The 23,234-nt window shown below is 46.3% G+C and overlaps 1 protein-coding gene across 2 annotated transcripts in view; it reads left to right on the top strand.

Annotated features, from left to right (window-relative positions):
• SNTB1 (syntrophin beta 1) overlaps window positions 1-23,234 on the top strand; it is a 228,559-nt gene that overhangs the window by 182,941 nt on the left and 22,384 nt on the right. For both annotated transcript variants that reach the window (XM_045078083.1, XM_045078084.1), the window contains exon 4: window positions 15,815-15,954. In XM_045078083.1, coding sequence (XP_044934018.1) covers window positions 15,815-15,954 — 140 coding nt within the window. The remainder of the gene's footprint in view (window positions 1-15,814; window positions 15,955-23,234) is intronic.

Below are 23,234 nucleotides of genomic sequence, written 5' to 3'. Positions count from 1 at the left end.
CTTTCCTGGCTTGTCTGCCTTATACCTCCTTTCGGTGGCAGTGAGGCATTGAGCAGAGGACCCAGCACACCTATATGCTATAGAAATGTTCACTGAGGGACATCTGGGTTGAGCATCTGCCTTCTGTTCAGGTCGTGATCCCAGGGTCCTGGAATAGAGTCCCACATTGGGTTCCTTGCTCAGTGGGGAGCCTGCTTCTCCTTCTGCCTGCTGCTCCCCCTGCTTGCTCTGTCTCTCAATAAACAAAGTCTTTTTTAAAAAATGTTTATTGAATCAATGAATGTGTTTGGAAAGCCGGACAGGGAAAAAAAAATGACAAAGTGTTCTTTATTCAGAAAACCACGTTTTCTAGTTTAGTTTAGTTTTTTTTTTTTAATTAAGATTTTATTTATTTATTTGACAGAGAGAGAGGGAAAACAAGTAGGGGGAGTGGGAGACGGAGAAGCAGGCTTCCCACTGAGCAGGGAGCCCCATGCGGGTCTTGATCTCAGGACTCTGGGATCATGACCTGAGCCAAAGGCAGGTGCTTAATGATTGAGCCACCCAGGCACCCCATTTTTTAGGTTCTTAATAGTGTACTGCATTTACAGTTTGAGCAGGGAGTCTGATGCAGGCTGATCCCAGGATTATGACCTGAGCTGAAGGCAGATACTTAACGACTGAGCCATCCAGCACCCTGTTTTTTAGATTCTTAACAGTGTACTTCATTTACAGTTTTATAAATCTGAAGTTGGATCTACTATTTAAATAGTATAAAGGTAATTTTGTATGAAACTTGTAATTATAAGTCTTTGGAGAGGTCCAAGATCATCCAGAAAAATGTTTATGCCTGGAACGATCTCCATACTGACATGGTACTACATTCACTGCCTTCTTATGTCTCGTTTGCTGCTGTTGGGCTTCCATAGAATGTTCGAATGCCCTTGGAATTTTCCTTGTGGTTCTTTTACTCCAGAAGGGGACATGTCGGCCACAAATAGGTTGTGTGTTGCAGAAAGGCAATCTGAGGAAGAGAATGCAAGGCTGGAAAAGGAGGGAGAACACGTCACCCTGTTTTCACAGTTACTTTACTGCTCAGAAATAACATTTATATCGTCTCTCGTTGGACGGCTACAAAGAGCATGCCAATGGACTTGAAAGAGGCGTGAGGGATGTGTCTGTGCATATGGTCCAACCCAATGAGTGTCAGGTTGGATATAGAAACAAGCCTACTGGGTGAAGACAGAAGACGTCAGTGTTGGGATTGTTGGATAGGGGGACAGGAAGTATAATTGGGATCTGGGAAATAGAATTTTGTAACTGGACATATTGTCACTTCTAATAATCTTGGAGTCCTTTTACTTAAAAGAAGAAGAAAATAGATACTGGGTGAGCAGCTAGTGGTGAATCCCATTAATGGTATAAGTGAAGTGAACAAAAATCATGAAAATGGTACCTAAATGACTAGGGTTTGGAAAAACTATGCAGGAATCAAATGTTCATGGATGTCACATTAGGAAGAAATAGGGAGGGGTTCCTCTTCTAAGAGCCCATGGTCGCTCAGAGGTATACTCGGGCAGATACACCTCTATTCAGATCACCTCGCACGGACGCCTGACAGATTTTTTAAAAAAGATTTTATTGACTTATTTGAGAGAGAGAGAGAGCACATGAGAGGAGAGAGGTCAGCTGGAGATGCAGACTCCCCGCTGAGCAGGGAGTCTGACGTAGGACTCGATCCTGGGACTCCAGTATCATGACCTAAGCCAAAGGCAGTTGCTTAACCAACTGAGCCCCCCAGGCGCCCCACAGGTCAGCTGATTTTAACAATAGGCATTTTCATAGCATCATGGACACTGGCTAAATGGTTTAAAAAATGAAGGACTAAGAGCCGGTATCACAATGAGTTATATGAGCCAGGGAATCCCAAAGCAGGCTGTGTATCACAGTCTCCAGAGAAGTCGCAGAAACAGAGATGTGTAGTTTCAATCCTTGATACCAGCATTCAGCGGATTTGGGGTTCAAGAATTGGTCTTTCCATCAAGTGCCTCAATGATATAGAGGCAGGGAATCCGAGGGGACTGGTCTTTGGAAAATGAGTTCTATATACATTATAATCATGGTGACCATAATTAACATTCATTGTAGGTGTTCTCGAAGAGTCGCACACACCAGACTTATCCAGGGCCTTTGCTGTAAGTGCAAGTTCCTGATACTACCTCTAGCACTTCCCCCCGCCCCTTCTGCCTTTTCTTTTTTCAACCCCTAGCACTTTTGAATAATTGGGTCTTGGAAGGTGCAGACATCAGAATGTGTAACTCGCAGCCTCGCTGATTCCATGCAAGTTATCTGTAGACCAGATTTCGAGAAACACTCGTTTTTGAAAACTTGATCTTTGCTGGGCACTGTACTATAAGCCATTTATACACATTATGTGATTCCATCTTCCTAATGGTCTTACGGGAGAGGGACTTTTATTACCCCCATTTTACAGATGAGGAAATTGAAGCGTGGAGGAGATAAGTAACTCATTCAAGATCACACTGCAGATAGCTGAGCTGACTTGCAGACCAGAACTGTCTGACAGCAAGATTTATGGTCTTAATACTACATTGCATCTTTGCTTCCAGGAGGTCAGAGGGGGGGTGGGGGAAAAGAATCTTCCTAGTTGGGGCAGGTTTTATGAAGGCATTTAAACTAAAAGTAGGATAAGTGGACTTTGGAAGTTGTCACTGGGATCTTGGTCATGCGAATGTTGAGCTATCTCTAAGAAATGAATTATTTTTTGCTTCTGTTTGTTTAGTTTTAAAAATCTGCCAACTGGAAGCGAACATGTTGGTATTTCTTTCATACAGTAAATAGTGTTATGGTGGCTGACATTACTGGAGAGCCGTAAGACCACAGCATGACTTCAGAAAATGCTGACATGGTGTTGAGAAGCTAGATACTCCCTACATTTTAATAGTTTTCCTCCTTCAAAGCACCCTTCCTTTCTCCTTTGAAGGAGAAATAAAATTCTCCACAGACACACCCAGTGAGAACAAAACAAGATGCTGAAAGAGAGACTTTTTTTTTTAAGAACTCGCTCCTTTCGGATTTAATGATAATGTCAACTGCCTTTCAAAAGATAACTTTTTACCAAATTATGAATTTCTGCTGCACATCAGCATCCCTGTAAAGGGCATGTTTCCTGGGTGTTAGAGAAGGAAAGGCTGTTAGTCAAAGATAACTTGTTTACCAAACAGGGTCTGTAATTGAAAAGGCCCTTTGGAGTTAATGAAAATATAAAATAGCTTTCCCCAGACTGAGAAGAGTCTAATTTAATTATCTGTGAGGGTCACAGATTAGAAGCAGCTTTTCATCCATTTCTGGAAGCTGAGTCTGGACAGCTCACTCCTTGTGAAAGAAACAGGGAATTGGAGCCCTGGCTGGTTGAAGAAAGCCCATGAGAGACACAGAGGTCACGGACGCCTGGGCTCTTTAAACAGGACTGGATGGTGACGGTTTCCTATTATCTGGGTATGACTTCCGTCCTTCAGAGTTCAGCTGGAGTCTGTTGAACACCCCCTAGATCCCAGGCATTAGGCACGTACCATGGACACCTCGCAAAAATACAGAACCAAGAGCCCATAGGGACAGTCATCCCACCCAAGATGAGAATTTCCGGAGGCAGTGTTTTCAAAAGTTAGAAGGAATGAGTAAGGGGCAGAAATCGGTAGCATGTTAGGGCCAGAGGATTATTTTGGAGAATCCCCAGATCTTGAAGCCGCTGTATAGGAATTTCTCCAATAAACTTCAGTTTTGCAAGATTGCTAACTTACATCTTTCCCTGACCCTTCCCTTGATCCCCTGCACTAGATGGCGACTTTTTTTGGTATCCATTTTCATGTAGAGACAGAGGAGGTACTTCTTCAAGGGAGCCACGAGCTCGGCCACGATGAATAAACACACGGGTGCGCATGCGTACACACACACACACACACACAGATTTTGAGGATGGAGGCTGCTCTTAGCCAATCTGTCTCAACAGCTTATACACCTGTTATACCTCAGCCTTCAGATAATTCAGATCACACTTGTACTTCAGTGGACTGCTGCGGGCCCTTGAGGAACACAAGGCACTCAGGGGAACCCTGCCTGTGAGTTCTGCAAATCTGTTTGCCAGGATTGTGCACCTGTGCATTGTGTATTTCTCAAGTAGGTGTCTTTACTTAACAGCAGGTTGGCAGTCCATGGGCCATGCCTGGCTGCCTTGCAGGGGTATTTTCTCAGTCCCCATATTATTTAGTTATTTTAATTTTTATTAAAGGAACTTTTTTTCATTTAAAAAGAAAAAAAACAATAATGAACCTCCAGGTGCACATTACCCAATTTTTTAAATTTTATTTTTATTTATTTATTTGACGGAGATTACAAGTAGGCAGAGAGGCAGGCGGGGAGTGGGGGGAAGCTGGCTCCCCACTGAGCAGGGAGCCCGATGCGGGGCTCGATCCCAGGACCCTGAGATCATGACCTGAGCCGAAGGCAGAGGCTTAATCCTCTGAGCCACTCAGGTGCCTCACACATAACCCAGTTTTTACGGCTGCCTAGAGTCTGTTTATCTTGTTTTCTCCATTTACCCATTTTGGCGGTGGAATGGAGGGAATAGGACATGCTGGAGATTCTTAAAGAAGTGCCGGGCTTCCTACGACTTCACTTCATATTACTGTTCTTCTAATTTGAATTAGTTGCCAACTGATAAGCAGAATAATGCTTCCCCAGAGATGTTCGCATCCTAATCCTCAAAACCTATAGATACATTGTCTCACATAGGAAGAAGGACTTTGCAGATGTAATTAAGGATCTCAAGATGGTGAAACTATCTCGGGTTGTCCCAGAGGGAGGGGCAGTTTGGTCACATGGGTCCTTCAATGAGGAAGGTGGGAAGGTCAGAGTCAAGGGTAGGTGATGGAAGCAAAGGATGAAAAGGCAGATTGATGGGGAGTCATGCACCAAAGGAATTAGGGAAGCTTCTAGAGGTTGGAAATGACAAGGAAATGGATTGTTCCTTAGAGCCTCCAGAAGTAGCAGACCTGCCGACACCTTGATTTTAGGACTTAAAATTTCCACAACTATAAGAGAATTAATACCACTGTTTTTATGGTGATTTCTTAGAGCAGCAATAGGAAACTCATATATAAACTTCTAAAACTAGGGAGAATTCACATTAAAAAATACAAACTCTCTTGAAATGCTTCTTTTGGCAATACTGTGTCTACTGCCTTCCCTGGTAATGAATGATTGGCCAATGCTAAAAAGAATCTCCCCCATAAATGGGGTGTGGGTTGTCTTTTTTCTTTCCTTTTATTTTCTTTTTTCATTTTTACATCTGGTTCTCTGTAGTCTCTAAATTTGTGACTCCTTGTCTAGAATATTCTATGGTTAATACAGCCACTATAACATTGCTGAAAGCATGTACTTTGAATCTGGAGTTTTCTCAGCCAGGAGCTAGAAGGGCCAGGAACCACTTCACTTCCTAGTGATTCAAATATCTAGGAATGTATGGTAGCTACAAATATCCAAATTTCATAGCCTACTGTGCTCTGTTCTGTGTTGCTGAACATAGGATACATGGTTGATTGAGAACTGCACAGCTCATTAATTTGGACTTAAAACTCGCAGACGTTTGTACCAGAGTGAACACCACCAGCAAAGAATAAGGTGTGCTAAAATAACAAAAACATGCAAATTAAATTTATAGTATAATAGAATATTTCACTGCCTTTAGAAAACAGACATGGTTCATTGACTAGCCGTTCAATTGTGCAATGAAGAATAAACACGGGAGACTAATTTTGTCCCAGCTACTCATTATAAATAGAAATATCCCTCAGTGGAAAGACGTATTAAGGGTTATGAGTCATTTACAACTTAGTCTTGAATTACTTTAATCAGATGTGAGACTTGGGGAATAAAGAGCTTTGATTACTCAGAGGAACTTGTGCTGAGCCGACGTCTGGCCGGAGTGGAGCCCCGTGTGCCAGGAGGTGGGAAAGAAGGAAGGAGGAGTGTGTTGCCGAGTTGCACAGAGCTGGACCCCGTGCACCCCAGTCCGTGGGAGACACTACAGCCGAGTTCCCAGCTGGTCTTCTTCCCTCCTGCCTTTTCCTCCCGTCCCCACATCACCCCCCTTTTCCTTTCTTCTGAGAGGCAGCTTTGTGATCTGAAAATATCACAGTTTTGAAGTCAGGAAGGCACGTAAGTGGCTTTGTAACTATCATTGCGGAACTTCGGCTAGTGTGGGACCTCTCTGAGCCACAGTTTCTCCTTCTGTAAAACACAGATAATAATGCACGCCTCAAGGTGTCGAAGGGACTGAGGGAGGGGAAGCTGAGCGCGGCGCTTGTATTGTTTCCTAAGGCCGCCATAAGGAGCTACAGCAATCGGACAACAGCAATGGATTGTCTCGAGGTTCCGGATGCCAGCAACTCACCAGTCGGGCACTGGCAGGCTTCCTTGCTCCTGAGGGCCGTGAGGGAGTATCCGCTCCATGCCTGTCTCCTCCCTGCTGGCCAGCTTTGGCATCCTGGGGCTTGATCACTACTGTCTTCATGTTCACATGTCCCCAAGTCCACATTTCCCCTCTTATCAGCACATCAGCCATATTGGTTTAGGGTCTGTTGTCTTCCAGTATGACTTCGTCTTAATGAACTACATCTGCAATGGCCATCTTTCCCAAAATGGTCACATTCGGTGGTTTTGGGGGTTCGGGCTTCGACATCTGAATTTGGAGGCGAGAGGGACACCATGTAACCCACAGCACACGGCCGGTTCTTAATACACATTTACCCCTTTAGTCTAGCCCCCCTTAATAAAAGAATTATCTTCCTGGGATGTAGATTTTGAAACCATCAGATTGAAAGGCTCAGAATCCAACATGTCACGTTCTCTCTAAACCTTTCTCTCCTAAGTGCCCCTTCTAACTTACTTCTACTCTTGAGGTCCGAAGATAGAGCAAATCTCAAACAATTCCGACACTGCTCAATTACAGTATTGTATAATTCAGGCAGGGCACAGCGTTGAAATTTACTTTTGGACTTCCCTCAGAAAAGGTTGAGCTGAGCACACAAGTAAACAAGATGAAAGGGAATGTTTACAAGTTTCAAAGAACAAACCCATACGAAGCCGTGTAAGGAATTCATTTTCGTAGCAGCAGCGGTCTCCACTTCGAACAGCTGGTGTTTGGACGTGTCCAAAGGAAGTTGCCAGGTCCTGGGGGGAAACTCGGGTTGTTCCCAGTTGAGCCAAGACACTGAGTGGAGAGGCAAATATATTCTGACTCTAAATGGAATGGTTGGTGAGATAGGCTCCCAGGAGTTGGGGCTCCCTAATGAGAGAAGGAATTGACAGGTCGGGCAAGTCAAGATTCAAGAAGCTGGGAGAGGGAGGTGAAAACAGGTAATGGCCACGGAGCCAGAGCATCTCTGGAAGGAAGGAGAGAATCAACTGTCTAGTGATAAAAACTAATGTGGGCAGGGGAGAAAAAAAAAAAAGACAGGCAGAATTATTCAAAATGGGCATGACAAGGGAACACACAGCAGAATCCAGTTTGGAGTGTCCAAGTTCATGGCCAGATTTTCTTCCAGAATGCGGAGTGTTAGGTGGTTCAGAGTAGAATTTAGGTAGTGTGACCACACACCCGTTCTCCTTTCTGGGATTCCCAGCTGAGAGTGAGAGGGAATGATGTACTAATGAGAAACAAGAAAAGAAAACCCCACATTTATTAGTAGCTAAGCAAGTGCCCAATAAACCCTAATTAATACCAAGCTCAGGTAAACGCTGCATCCTGTAGAACATGGCTGAAGTGATGTGTCTTTCCTCCTGTGGCCTCTTTTGAATCTAGGATGCTTGGGTATTGAAGTGAGTGAACGGTGTGGACCAAAAAGAACAGTCTGCCCTAGGACCAGTCCAGCATGTGTTCCCGTCATGCAAATATGATGATGTGCAGTGAGTGGGTAGTGACCACAGTCACTCACTTGTGATGAAGATGACAATGCCCGCTGTTAAAAAAAAAAAAAAAAAAAACCCCATGACAGGTCTAGATCCAAACAATTAGAGTCACAGCCCCTCTTTCCTTAGAGGGGAAGTTAGTTAGACTAAGAGAGACGATGGGCAAAAGGAGGGTGGCAGAGAGCTCCTCTCCCCCTTCCTGTGGTTGTATTCTCCGGTAAGGTTGTCTTTCTGCTTTTCAAAAGGCAGAGAAGAGTGTAGGGTAGAAAATCAGACCCAACTTAACAAGACAGCGGCTTGGGTGGCTGGTCTGGTTCTTCCAACTTGTTAGTCCGAAATGATTGTGCGTAGCCTGAGCTGGGAGTGACAGAGATACAGAGTCACCCGAGTAGAGTCCAGCAGTCTTTAGGAAGCAAGAAGAGACCTCGGAATCACTTCCTGGAACATATCTTAGAATACATCCGTCTCATTAGCAGTAAGCAAAATGAGACAGAACAGTGGAAAGGCCAGATTCACGTGGTTGAAGTGCTCTGTGCCTTCTGTCTCCTCTTTCCATGATGCTGTATGACGAAAGAAGATATAAAACCCAGGCTCTGCACTCATCTCCTTGGATATGTGCCATCTGCCCTTAGATTGGCTTCATTGTGAAATCCCGGGGACCAAAGCATTACTTTTAACAGAGCCATCAAAGGCTCCTATTAGAGTACATTAGCATCTGACCTTCTGCGTACTCAGTAGACAAGATAACTTTCAAAAAACATACTCCATGTTGCCAGATGTTCCAAGAGAGAACTGGAAAACTAACAAAATGTTGTGGGTTCTTGCTGTTGTCTTAGGATTAATGTCTTGGCTTTACCCGCCCCTTCCCAATTCATGTCCACTCGGGACCTCAGCATGTGACCTGACTTGGAAATAGGGTCTTTGCTGATCTAATTAGTTGAGTTCATGCTGGAATTGGGGGGGAGGAGGTTCTGAATCCAGTGGCAGGTGTCTTGATGAGAAGCTCACAAGAAGACACAGAAGGTCTATGTGACAATGGAAACAGAGATGGGGCTGACACAGCTTCGAGGAACACCAGTGGCGACCAGAAGCTGGGAGAGGCAGGGGAGAATTCTTCCTTCTAGAGCCTTGAGAGGGAGCCCAGAAGCTGGGAGAGGCAGGGGAGAATTCTTTCTTCTAGAGCCTTGAGAGGGAGCGTGGTCCTGTCCCCGCCCCCCGGGAGTGACTTATCTACGATCCTACTGTGCTAATTCGTACGTTGACTCTAGTGCAAGTCCTACTTACGAACCCTGAATCTGGGGCTTTACTGCAGACAGCTTACAGAATTGCAGAGCCAGTTTCAGAATTTGGCAGGAGGAAGCATGTTGGAAATTGGGGAGTGCTGCTGTTGGGAACGCTGACATGCAAAAATGATACCCTCCTGAAACGTCCCGCAGCCAAACCATGTTTTCTTTTCCTTATTTTCATTCTGCTTGCTCTAACATTTTTCAGCATTGTCTTGACATCTAGTGAACTGGACACATTCATCCCATGTGCCCCCCAATGTCATCCGTCTGTGGATTCAGCCTGTGGTCCAGGTGCCAACAGTTTGGGAGCTGGGCGAGAAGAGAGAAGCAAACCCAGTAGTGAGGCCAGTGGAGCTGAGGCGCCCACAGAGCCCCGTTTCCGAGCCTGCTGGCTGCTCCCGCTCCCGCTCCCGTTCTCTGCCCTCTCTTCCTTCCCACTCGGCTCCGCATCCCGGTGTGGAGGTCCCCCCTGGCTCCCAACCGCTGGGTCCCAGGGATGTTGGGGACCAGCTAGAAGAGGGCTGCAGACCGCGGCCTGTTCGCGTGTTGCCCTGTTCCCATGGCCACTCTGAGACGTATTCCTCTCCCTTCGGTAAAGGGGAGGGGGTCTCCATCGGCCTCTTGGAGAGCTGGTGCAAGATTAATTATCTCCTGTTTGTAAAGCATTTGGAACTTGATAACCGCTCATTATTATTACCCTGCTATCTCATCCTTTGTTCTACATTCCTCCGCCATCGGAGGTGAAAAGATTTAAATTAAAAAGTTGCCGAGATAGCCGTGAGCTCCCAAACCCAAGCTGCGATTGACCTTCTTTCTCCATGAACTTTTCTTGATTCTGCCATTAGCCACTCGCCTCGCATCCAGACCTTCCTCCCGGAGCCGGGGAGCTGGAAGCAAGCGGCACGGGAGCCGTGTGATGGGGATAGTTGAGCACCTCCAGTGTCTGCCATATGGGAGACTTTGTATACGCGGTCTCATTTAATCCTCATAATACATGCACAAGAGGCCGTTTCGGGTGTGTTACCCATCGGTGAACAAGTGCTTACAGCAGTTAAGAAATCTCTTCAGATCCCTTAGCTGAGCAGTTACAAAGCCAGATTTCCCAGACGTTGTGGTTTGGCTCCAAAGCCTCGGAGCTGTACCTCCACCCTGTGCTCAAGTAGAAGGCATAAAATCGCAGTGTTAGGAAGAGTGGGTTGGCCTGGGTGGGGGGAAAAGAATCCATACATTGGGGATTTTGCCCTGTAAACAGAGTCCACAGAACAAAGAAGAGATAATAAAGCAAGAGTCCTATAAAGCAGTCCAAGCCTGGGAGCGGGGCGTTTTAAACTGAAAAAGGCGGTCTGACTTTTAAGTTGGAAGGCTGTCCGCAATAACTTTGTCTTACCCTTTTTTTTTTTAGATTTATTTATTTATTTTGGTGGGGGGGTGGGAGGCACAGAGAGAGAGGTAGAGAGAGTCTTAAACAGACTCCGCGCTGAGCTTGGTCTGACTCGGGGCTCGATCTCAGGACCCTGAAATCACTCCCTGAGCCAAAACCCAGAGTTGGACACTTAACTGACAGCCCCCTCCCCCAGGCGCCCCTGTCTTACCACATTCTTTGGCCAAGGAGGACATTAGACCCAGAAAGGCAAGGATTCATGCCCACGTTTATTCAGATCCTTTGTTTGATCACTTACTCCTACTTTGATGTGGTAGTAGAATATCTAGCATTTTCTTCTAAATTAATGTATAGTCAACAACATATAATTCTGTATTAGTTACAGATATGTAGCATAGTGATTGGACAGTTACATATATTACAAAATTATCACCACGGTAAGTGCCATTACTGTCAGTCACCATAGAAAGTTACTACATTATTGACTATCTTCCCAGTGCTGTGCTTTTCATCCCTATGACTTATTTATAACCAAAGTTTTTATCTTTTACTCCCCTTTACCTATTTCCTCATTCTCCCATCCCCCCTCACCTGACAACCACAGGTTTATTGTCTATATTTAAGTCTGCTTCTGTATTTTTTAACATTGTTTTGTATTTTAGATTCCACATATAAGTGAAATCTTACATTATTTGTCTTTCTCCGTCTGACTTATTTCATTTTACATAATACTCTTTAGGTCCAACCAAGTTGTCACAAATGACAAGATCTCATTCTTCTATATGGCTGAGTAATATTCCATCTTATATATGTGTGTATACACACGCATGTATCTTCTTGACCCATTCATCTGGCAATGGACGCTTAGATTGCTTCCATATCTTGGCTTTTGTAAATAATGCTGCTATAAATATAGGGGTGTCTATCTTTTAGAATTTGGAATAACTACTATTTTAAAAGGTTTGCTTGCTTACTGTATGCGAGACACTTTTCTAAGCTTTCCATATGTATTATTGATTGTATCATTACAACTTTGTCTAGGCAACTGCAGTAGTATTCTTTTTTTGGAAATAACCACAGAAAAGGTAGGGAGAGGTTTTGGCGCAACAGTCTCTTTAAAAGTGATCTGCAGATTCTAGATATTTTAGGGAAAACGAGGTCAGAAATTTTCCAGCTGTATCCCAGTGGTTGCTAGGAAGCTCGCTCAGAGGTGTGGCTGGCGTGTGGCTGGCGGTAGGACAAAGAAAGACATGAAGTCTCAGATCTCCGCCAGGCTGTAACCTCATATAGAGCCTCTTTCAATTGTCCTATATTTTGCTCTTTGACCAGTGATTGAATCTGATCAGAGCGATCAAAGACTTTTAAATGTTTGAAAGCTGCTGATGTAGATGATGTATGAGACCTGTCTCAAATAGGGGATTTAATGATTCTACTTCCCTTCATTTTTTTTAATTGAAATAGAATTGACATGTAACATTTTGTAAGTTTGAGAGATAAAATGTGCTGATTTCCTACCTTTATTTCTACTTCCCTCAGTTGTTACCAGTGACTTCTTCCCACTCTCTCAAATTATTCTTATCATTTTTTTAAAGATTTTATTTATTTATTTGACAGAGAAAGATCACAAGCAGGCAGAGATGGGGGGGACGCAGGCTCCTCGCTGAGCAGAGAGCCCGATGCGGTGCTCGATCTCAGGACCATGAGATCATGACCGGAGCTGAAAACAGAGGCTTTAACCCACTGAGCCACCCAGGCGCCCCACCTTCTTCTTGTCATTTTGTAAACAGGCTCTGCCAAAGGAACTGAGGGGACAGCATTCAGCTCACCCCGGTTGTGCTTCAGGGTCATTTCAGAACAGTGTGTCTGTTTCCGTGTCTTCTCCTTCGCCTTCTTCATGAGAAGCACGATCGATTCGTAAGCTACTGCCGCGGCAGGTGGCTGGGATCGAGATGGGAGTTGTCACATCTGTTTCAGGAGTCACGTTTTAATAAAATGTAGGCACATCCCAGAATGGTTGCATTCATGCTGGAGAATCTTTGGGTGCCTGGAAATTGGGATTTGTCATGGAAGTTGTCAACGAACAATAGCACAAATGCTCCAGCCTGAAAAAGAAAGTGTTCTTGGAAGGCTTTGCAGTGTAAGCTCACAGAGCACAAAAAATGGTATTAAAACCCCATTTTCAGCATAACATTTTTCTCCTTGCAAAGTCGGTTGTCCTCATGGGCAGATTTCTAGCTTCGAGCATTCACATAGTATTAAAATGAAAGCTCTGCACACAGAAGCTGTGGAAAATGCTCACTGAGTATTCTCACAGCACAGGTAACAAATCCATGAAGCTCTCTTGAACGACAAAAAATGTTATAGGGCTTTAGAATTACTCATACCTATATATACTATTTGACATGTGGTTGAGCTGGTGATTTCACCATTAGAAAGGTCTGCATTTTACTCTTGGCATTCACTGTTAGGGTTTGTTTTGCAAACTTAAAATTGTTTCTGAAGAATGATACTTAGTTGTGTTCACATTTAAATGATCCCAAAGTTAATGGATCAGATCTGACTAGGTAAGAAAGGTACTTTGGGAGGATCATTTGTATCTTTTTCAGTCCAATTTAATGAACTGGAAAAGAAATTTACTAAGTGTAACAAAGAGACTGGAAAAATTTTATTCCAAACCCCCCAGATACTATGCCTTGAGAACATAGCTTGGTTACCTTGTGAGGTCTAGTACATTGTCTGCTGTAACAATTCATTTTGATCTCTTTAAAGATGCTGTTGTTCTGTTTTGAAAAAGCACTAGGCTAAAACTAGATTTTTAAAATTATGTATCAAATGCTTAATGGGAGAAATGAATCAGGTTAGTCATTCACATTCTAGTATAAATAACTTTACAGTGGTTTCTTCTTTCTAGAAAGGGAGGCCTTTTTTTTTTAAGATTTTATTTATTTGAGAGAGGTAATGAAAGAAAGCATAAGCAGGGGAGAGGAGCAGAGAGAGAGAGAGAGAGAGAGAGAGGCAGACTTGCCCCTGAACAGGGAGCCCAACGTGGGGCTTGATCCCAGGACCCCGGGATCATGACCTGAGCTAAAGGCAGGCACTTAACTGACTGAACCACTCAGGTGCCCCTGAAGGGGAGTTTTATTGAAATTGTTGGAAGGGATGCATGGTCATTGTGTTATGGATTCTTCCTGGAAGAACTTTGGGATGGATGGGAAAAGCATGAGTAGAAATTATATAGCACCAAAGATATTCTTGGTTTTCCTTATATGTTTTTTTCCAAGGAAAGTCTGTACTTTGACATATTGTTGCCATATCCAAAGAATTCCTTTTGACAAGTTTAGAAACCAGTGAGTCAGTTTCCCACCCTCTGGTTCACTGAGGGCCTTACCATCTGCCAGATGTTATGCTAAGCACACTATAGACTTACTTTTCTTTCTTTCTTTCTTTCTTTCTTTCTTTCTTTCTTTCTTTCTAATTAGGCTTCTCACCCAACTGGGGGCTTGCATTTGCCACCTTGAGACTGAGTCACATGCTCTACTGACTGAGCTAGCCCGGCACCCCCGTGTACCGTCTCCTTTAATCTCCCCTCTAGCATTATGAGGTAGACGCTACTAAGAGGTATGCATTTTCTGCATGTGAGAAGCATTTTAGACATTTTAACTCAACCTTCGCCACAATCTTCTCATATGCATACTGTTATTTCCCTGTTTTACAGGTATAGAAACTGAGGTACAAAGAGATGAGCTGACTTGGCCAAGATCCCCCAGCTAGTAAATTGGAGAGAGCTATGATTTATGTTCAGGCATTCGGCTCCAGAAGCAACATTCTAAACCACTGTTGTGTATGATACTATCGTTATCGGTGAAGAAATAGAAGGGCAGAGAATAATAAGTCTCCCAGAGTTACCCGGGCAATAAATAATGGAGCAGGGACCCAGATTCAGGCAGCCCATAAAAACCACGGATCCTTCCACAACCCCCCTCTGCCATCCTGCCCATCTTCTCGGCTTTGATCGTTCTGTCTTAAAGCCACTTCAATACAGATGTCACTGTGGCACTTAAGAAAAGTAACGATAAGAATACAAAGAGAAGAAATTAGCTTTATCACTTAGGCAACTTGCTGCCTAGCTTAATTTTGAATAGATTTTGGACTGTGGTTTGTCATGAAAGGGTGGAATCTTCACTGAATCGCCAGCGTCAAAGACAACCTTGATCTCATCTGGAGCAGTGATTCTTAATCTTTAATGAGCCACCCCGAGGTCTTGCTAAAATGCAGATTTGATTCAATATGTCTGCAATGGGCCTGAGACTCTGCATTTCTAACAGGCTCCCAAGTGAGTCTCCTGCTTCTGCCGTAGGATCTGAGCTTCGAGTCACAAGGTTAACACACTGAGTGTGTTCAGACTGAGCATAAAGACTTATCACAGGGCTCAGAGTTCACATTGGAAAGAGGGAATTTTCATAGATGAAAAACATGTACAGAGTTTGGGATGATCAATACCGGGGTGGGGTGGGGGTTGACTCATAAGACCGAGCTACCTGACTCCCAGAATGGGAAGGGGCCTTAAAGGTCACCTGCTCCAAACACCCAACTAGACGTTTGAATCCTCTCCTATCCCCACCGGCTCATTTCACCCCCAGAGTTAAGGAGTTTTCTGTGCCAAGTGGAACTAAAAGAATTTTAAGATGCTGCCGGAGTTGCAGAAACAGTGTCAATGAAAGGCCGTGATGTCTCCTACCTCTCCAGACAGACAGACATTTGCCTCCATAATACATTTTTGGAGCCTTTGGATAGTTCTTCAAAAGCTTTCAAACCTCACCGTTTCCTAATAAAAACAATGCACTCTACCAGAGAACCATCTGGGCCTGCTTATTCCCCCAAGCATCTGCATCCCACTCTGAAATAATGATTTCAGTGCTGACTGGCAGGTGAGAAACAGTGACAGATGTTCGGCAGCTGGGCTCCTTCTTGCTGTACTGAGGATCCATGCCAGGGCCCTGGAGAAAACATCTTTTCCGGAATCAAGCATGGTTTCTTTTTTTATTTCATGACCTGAACACAAGGCTCCTGTGGTCGGGTCTTCTGACTGGTGTTGGGGGAGTGGGGGCAGGCAGCTTCTCCTCTCCAGTGCCCCCTCCTTTCAAGCTGTGACTTGACAGCGCCCTGCTTTCTGTTCCAGGTGCCCGGGGAGAGCGAGAAGCAGTGGAAGCCAGCCCTGGTGGTGCTGACCGAGAAGGACCTTCTAATCTATGACAGCATGCCGCGGAGGAAGGAAGCCTGGTTCAGCCCAGTTCACACGTACCCTCTTCTTGCCACCAGGTAGCCTTGGCCTTGTGTGTGAGTCTGATGTCTTTTCCATTTGAAACCCTTCTAGTCAATTACGAGTATATCAGCATGTTACCTTCCCGCTTCCTGTTGCGTTGGGAACGGAGAACTCGTCCAGAATATAACCGCACATTTCTACCCAGATAGGTGAATTACCCTTTATGGCCCAGCGTGGGGTCACACGGGGCCACAGAACAAAATGCTTGTCCATCGTGAAGGAGCGGTGACATCTGGGAGATGGCCTGCGCCTTGTCACCTTCCCCGGTTCCTTTGAGACGAACTATGCCCCTTTGTTCGCAGTCTTGAGATTCAGGTAGCATGGTCAAGCAAGGGTCTTCAAACGTGGGGCGCAGAGGTTGTCACGCGGGAGTGTGCCGGGACTGGGCTTTCTACGGTTTACTCGGCACAAGATCCCACAGCTTCTGGTTGGTGGTGCTGCTGCGTCTGTCTGTTTCATAAGACCTTCAGTGCCTATTTATTGTTCATGAGACATACTGTCTTAATGCACCATGGGCTCACCCTCTTTTTGAAGGTCTGTATTCTGAGCACAAAGCACATCAGATCTGAGTCTTGGTCCAAGCAATTGACCGCTCCTGGCTCCTGTTGCCGGCTCTTTCCGTATGTGCTTTAGGATAATGGGCATAGCTTTCATTACCCCTCTATCTCTCCTTCTTGACCTAGAAGGCAGGCATGCTAACGTGACGCTTATGGCCTCCCCGGTATTGGGCTTGGCGATATAGGGCCCTAAAATGTCTGTGGAATGAATTACTGTGTGGGACAGATTCTAGAAGGAGTTTGGTCCGACAGACAGAGAACATAGCAGATGGAGGTTTGGGGGCATCAGTCCCAAGCAAGAGAGAGAGATAGAAGCAAGGTGGGTTCTCCAGTTCTGAAGGGACTGAGTTGTGCCACACGGGATATAGCCAAGGCTTGGGCGCAGGGAGCACCAGGGGCAGAACATGAGGGGACAGGAGAGTAAAATGGCAATGATGTGTGGAGCCGAAACGCCTTTCACAGCCCTCTTACTTCCACTTACGGTGATTATGGAGAACAGCTAGGGTGACCCGAAGAAGGCGATTATTGGCCCCAGAGGTGAGTAGAGGAGGAGGCCTTCAAGGGGGCAGGGGTCGGGGCCACACCTAGATCATTCAGATATTAATGAAATGAAATGAAATGAAGTGAAACAGTAATTAAATTTTGAGTATCCTAAGCCTGAAAATCTTTGTCAGGATAGCTACGAAAACACTCTGGATGCTTACAATAAAATCACAACAGTCAGTGTCCAGACATCGTAAAATGTTCCTCTGGAGCTTTGGGCTGTGTCTTGGGGTCCGTTCAAATTCAGCCCAACCACCAGCACTTTCCATAGCCCTCACCTACGGGCACTGATGTGCAGATTCTGAGACATTCTCCCAACTGGAACCAAAGAAAGATCAGACCTTAGTCACTGTCTTCCAGGTACTAAGAAGAGAAACTGGCCTCATGCCTCCTAGACTGATTTTCAGGAACAGAAGTCTGAGAAAGGTAAAGTTTCTCTGTAACTCTCAGGCAACTTGAAGATAAAACTTACCCTCAGGCATAGCTTTCTCCTCGAAGTTTCTAGGCATTCTGACACGGAGGCTGCCTTTTTTATTCAGGCAGGTTTGCATTCGGGATTTTAAAAATCCAATGCCTCAGTCCACACTAGCCACATTCCAGGCACTCAGTAGTTGTGGCTGGTGGCTACTCTGTTGGACAACACTGATCTTAGAACATATCCATCCCCACAGAAAGTTCTGATGGACAGCACCACCCTGCAGCCTCTGTTGACTACCTCTGAATTTGTCCTCATTCAGGCGAGTGACTGGACTGACTCACTCCAGCGACCGTATGTCTAGAGCTCAGGCTGCCTGACGGGAGGTCGTCTTGCAGGGTCTTCTGGCCATCCACAGAGCAGACCATCAGTGTCTCCAGGGGGAGGGGTGCACAGGTACAGCCAATGGCATCTGAGGAGGTCCGGCTGGGGGCACCGAAAGTAGCTATGACAGGCTCAGGAGCCACGAGCATGCCAGGTCTGTCTGGGCTGTGAGCAAAGCACAGGAGTAGCCTGAAACCAGGAGCCTGCGTCCACCGTGGAGATAAAAATGGAAACCCTTTCAGTGCCACCTGGGCTTGTCTAGAACAAGAGGCATCATAAGAAATCGGCGCCTACCGTCTAAATGCAAAGGAGATGCAGCGAGGGTAACTGACCTCTCAGTGTACTGTCTCTTTCCCTCATCACCCTGCCTCGCCGCTGAACTGCAGAATAAGACTGTGTTGTTGGCACGTATGAGCCCTGTGGGCAATGGGGAGCTTAGGCTTATCGACATGCCCCTGACCTCCAGCTGTAGCCCGGGAGGCAGAGGACATCCAAGTTGCTATGGCGGCCCTGGTGGTTCCCTCTTATTTCGTCCCTTCGAGTTAGTGGCGGACTTGCAGCCTGCAGGAGCTGGAGTTTCCATCTTTGTTTTCCTCCGGCCAGGAGAGTGCTTCCCCCTGGGCTGTTGGAGATGGGAGGCTGGGCTGAAGCTGTTCGCTTCCGGCAGAGAACTCACTGCCAGAGGAGGTAGAAGTCAAAGGGAAATTCTGGATCCTTCCATTACCACGTTACCCCAGTACTTCCACTGGCTGCTTCCCAAAACCACATATTTAAGTCCATCGAGTGACTCATTTACTTGCCGTGTTCCATGCGGTCGCACGGGGCAGTGTGTCCTGCACAGATGAGCATTCAGACACGTCGCCTGTCTAGTAGCGTGATTTGTCTTTGCGTGCATTTTTCTTCTTTTTTTAAAGGTTTTATTTATTCATTTAACAGAGAGAGTGAGAGAGATTGGCAGAGGGAGAAGCAGGCTCCCTGCTGAGCAAGGAGCCTGATGTGGGCTCAGTCCCAGGACCCCTGGGGTCATGATCCGAGCCGAACAGACGCTTAACTGATTGAGCCACCCAGGCACCCCGAGTGCATTTTTCAAATGACTTTTTAAAATTTCCTTTTAAAACCTTTTGTTAATGTATGATTTATAGGGACACCTGGGTGGCTTAGAGGGTTAAGTATCCAGCTTTAGTTTCTGCTCAGGTCATGATCTCAGGGTCGTGGGAACAAGCCCTGCGTCCCGCCCCACATGGAGCCCCCATTGAGCCCCTTATCAGGCTCCCAGCTCAGTGCAGCATCTGCTGGAGATTATCTCCCTCTCCTTCTCCCTACAGGTGAACTCTCTTTCTCTAAAATAAAATCTTTTTAAAAAAAATATGATTTGTAGGGGCGCCTGAGTGGTTCAGTGTTAAGTGTCTGCCTTTGCTCAGGTTCTGATCCCAGGGTCCCGGGTTCGAGCCCCACATCGGGCTTCCTGCTCAGCGGGGAGCCTGCTTCTCCCTCTCCCACTCCCTCTGCTTGGGTTCCTGCTCTCCCTGTGTCTCTGTCTAGTAAAATCTTTTAAAAGGAAATATGATTTGTAAATAGTAATGTATACAAATCTAAAATGTACACTTCAAGTAATTTTTATTTATGGATATAGAGCTATGTTTTCTAAAATTTTATTACAGAGTATCTACTAATTAATCATGCTGAGTGACATTATCAAGAAGGCCGTGGTGAGACTACTTGCAAACAGGCCCAGGTGCTAATCAGCCAGTGGCTGACCTTCATAGAAGGAGGCTACGTACAGGCGTGGTGCTTTACATGGATTCGATTCAATTTTGCAAAACATGACCAATTTAAGAATCACCTGGCTGTTTACTAAAGAGGTCGGTCCTGGGGACCCTTCCCTGGAGATGTGGCTCAGTAGGTGAGGTTCAGGAGCAAGTGTTCTCTGAAAGCATCAGGCAAATAGCCGCATTTAACCGACCCTCCACCCCTTGCCCTCTCAGGTGTAGGTTTTATTCCTGTTTCACAGATAAGTAAACTGACGAGCTAAGAGGCTAAGTCATAAGCTAGTAAGAGATAGACGTAAGATTCGGAACGCACCTTTTTTTTTTTTTTTTTAAAGATGTTATTTATTGGACACAGAGAAAGCAAGTGAGAGAAAGAGAGCAGGAGGGACAGAGGGAGAAGCACGTTCCCCACTGAGCGCGTTCACGATCCCCTAGGGCCCTGGGATCAGGAGCTGAGGGCAGATGCTTAACCCACTGAGCCACCGAGGCGCCCCAAACTGAGCAAACTTTTTTTAACCACTGTTCCCTGCAGCCTCCCAAAAGAGCATGTTCTTATTCCCTGGAGTTTTAGTGGCTCTTTGAAGTAGCTGAGGAGAGCTATGTAGATCTTTCCTCCACCCTCCTGACAACTGTGTCATGCACAAGGTAGCCACCCAGATCACACGACAGAGTGAGGACAGGGCTGTAGATGCCATCGGAGACCTGGGCTGTGACCAGTTCTCAGCATGGGCACGAGCACCACCTGGGAGCTCGTTAGGGGTGCAGATGTCCCCCCACCCCAGCCGAGGCACTAGACCAGTGGATTCAGGCACTGGAGGCGGGGCCCAGCCTCGCTGCGAGTCAAGGCCCCCCCAGGTGTTTCCAGCCCAGGCTCCATTTCGAGAGCCTCCGGTCGGAAGACCCTGAGCAGGGACGTGGATCTTCCTTCCCTGCGGTCCTGCAGAAGCACCGTCTCGCCCCTCGTAGTGTCGACCGCCGATGCATGCGTTCAGAGGCTGTCCTGGATCCAGTGCTCACCGAGTCATCGGAAGCTCCTCAAATGTGCCGTTTGCTCGCCCTGCTTTTTCACTTGACATAATCCTGTAGGAATTTTCCACTGATATTTTGTACTCTGCCGTAGCTTTCTTTGACACCCTGCCTCGCGTTCCATTGCACGGATGCTCCCGGGTACAGATTCTGGAAACTTCGAGCATGGCTCCAAATCCCAGCTACGTACCAGCTGCGGAAACTTGGGCAAATTTTGTAATCTCTTACTGCCCCATGTCCCTCATCTGTGACGGGCATAATATCTGTACCTACCTTGGTAGGGTGTTAGAAGGTTACATTAGATAACGTAAAGGCATAAGGTAATGCTTGTTGCGTGCTAAGTGCTAAATAAATTTAGTTATTATTACTCTTGCTTTTAAACCCTTTCTCTATTTTGGGGGGTTAACAGTACAATGGCCACATTTGAAAAACAACTTCATCACACTAAAAACTTGGGAGCAACTGAAATGCACAGATTATCATTGGAGCACTTTGGAAGAAACCTTTTAAAGCCCATCCTAGCAATCAATCAGTCAGTCAGTCAGCAAGCAAGCAAACAGAAAGCCTGAAAAAACAGCTCCTTAAAAAGTAAAAACGGCAACTTAATTTGCTGGTGGAGAGGAGAGGTCACAGTATTGGGTTTGACAGCCCGGGCTTCACGTTCCAGGCTCGCCCGGTCAAGCCCCAGAGTTTACAGGCTGTGTGACCGTGAGCAAATCCTGTCGCCCCTCGGATCCTGCTTCCTCCCCTGAAAACTAGGATCAGAACCCCTACTGCAGTGATCAGGAAAATGACGGAATTGATGACTGCGTCTGAAGCAACTGGTAATTCTTTTCTCACAGTCCCGGAGGCGAAGGAGGCTAAGACCACAGCGCCGGCATGGTTGGTTTCCGGAGCGAGCCCTCTCCTCGGGACATAGGTGGCTGCCCCCTTGCTGTGTGCCTCTGTGACTTCTTTGCCCTGGAGCTGGGCCACACCCTTACGACCTCATTTAACCTTCATGATCACCTTGTCGGCCCTGTCTTGAAACATAGACGCACCGAGGGTTAGGGCCTCAACCTACGAGCCGACGGGGTGACAGCGGGAAAGGATTCAGTCCACAGCCATGACAGGAGAACCGCCTTATTTAGCATCACGGGGCCCAGCAGTGATGGGCAACCTCCAGTCCCCTTCCCTCCCCCTTAGCAGGGCTGGGCAGCCTCGTTCAGAAGGTCAGACATGGTCTTTCCTCTTGTACAAGAACCGGCAGGGCCAGAGCCAGAAGGAAACAGGGTTCTTCGAAAATCGAGTTATTCCCTCAGACAGTTCATAGTTGATTTGTTTAGTTTGTTTGGGTTTTTTTGTTTGTTTGTTTTGTTTTTTTTTTGGTAGTCCCAGGCACATCTAATTTATATTTTTCTGGAAGAGAGAAAATTTGATTGTGTTTCATAAGAGGGGCACTAGCCTTGCTCGTGATGTGTTCTTGGTGTCCACACCTATGTGGAGAAGTTTCCAAGCCGTCACCTCTCCTGCCGGAAAACAGGGATGGCACCTGTGTGCCTCAGTAGCTCAATTATTGGTAACAATGCGCTTGGGAAGTCTTCAAACACTAATTTTAGCTGTTCTCATCCCTCAGTTTTTATGAGTCCTTGGGAAAACATTTTTTTGCTTAGCCAAAGCTGCTTTGATGTTGCTGAACATTTAAAAAAAAAAAGGTACTCTTGCCCATATGGAGGAAGCTTATTGTTTTTGTCACCGTCAGAATTGGCGAGTGAGCTAGGCCTACAGAGAATAAGGATTAAGGTCGCAGTGCTTCTGAAATGCTAGAGGAGATGCAACCAGAAATTCTGCCACACCCGGTCCCGGTGGCCCACAGAGAACTTGCGGGGGTGGGGGGCGGTGGTGGGGATGCTGCTCTGTGCCTGGTTCTCCCACCTGGGGGCCCCAGAGAAGGCTGGGGTCGCTGGGGACCAGAGTGGATGAATGTGCCCTTCTCTGCTCTGACTCCACGGGGAGCCAAAGACGCTGGCCTTTCCTTTCGCTTAACCAGGCTGGGTTATCTTCGGTGCCTCAGGAACTAACCCTTTTCTGAGTGCTAAAAGTAGTTTCTGCCTCAGGCCAGCCTAGAAATTTCAGGAATGCTTTCTTTACACCAGGGGAAGTTGGGCCAGTTGTGTGGGTCAGACATTAAATTACAATCAGCTTGTGGTTTTCACGCTAAACCTGGGAGGCCTCTTCTGTTAGGGAGGGAAGGTGGACAAGCGTACACCATGGGCACTCCCTAGGGTAGCATGCGTGGCCCGTGGGTCCACACTCTGTCACACTGAGAAGTGCAGAGGCCGCCTTCACATCTGCCCATCCCGTTGGCCCCGGGATCCTGGGGTTCACACTAGCTGCCGGCCTCCTGTCTTGCCTCCTATTAATCCAGCAGCTTCTTCGAGTTGGGTGAGTGAGGAGTGGGGGAGATAAGTAGAGAGGTGAGTAGGGAGACTGGAACTCCTCACCCCCGCTGCTCCGGAAAGCCAGCTCTGAATGATGCTTGTAACAACACGGCCGGCCTGTTGATGGCTTCTTCCTTGGAGCAGGGATGTCCGGTTCAATTT

Source organism: Mustela putorius, unplaced genomic scaffold, assembly GCF_011764305.1.
Source record: "Mustela putorius furo isolate JIRA1106 unplaced genomic scaffold, ASM1176430v1.1 tig00000228_pilon_pilon_pilon, whole genome shotgun sequence".
Classification (NCBI taxonomy): Eukaryota; Metazoa; Chordata; class Mammalia; order Carnivora; family Mustelidae; genus Mustela; species Mustela putorius.
Note: the sequence above shows the minus strand (reverse complement) of the source record. Positions and strands in the feature narration are given on the sequence as shown.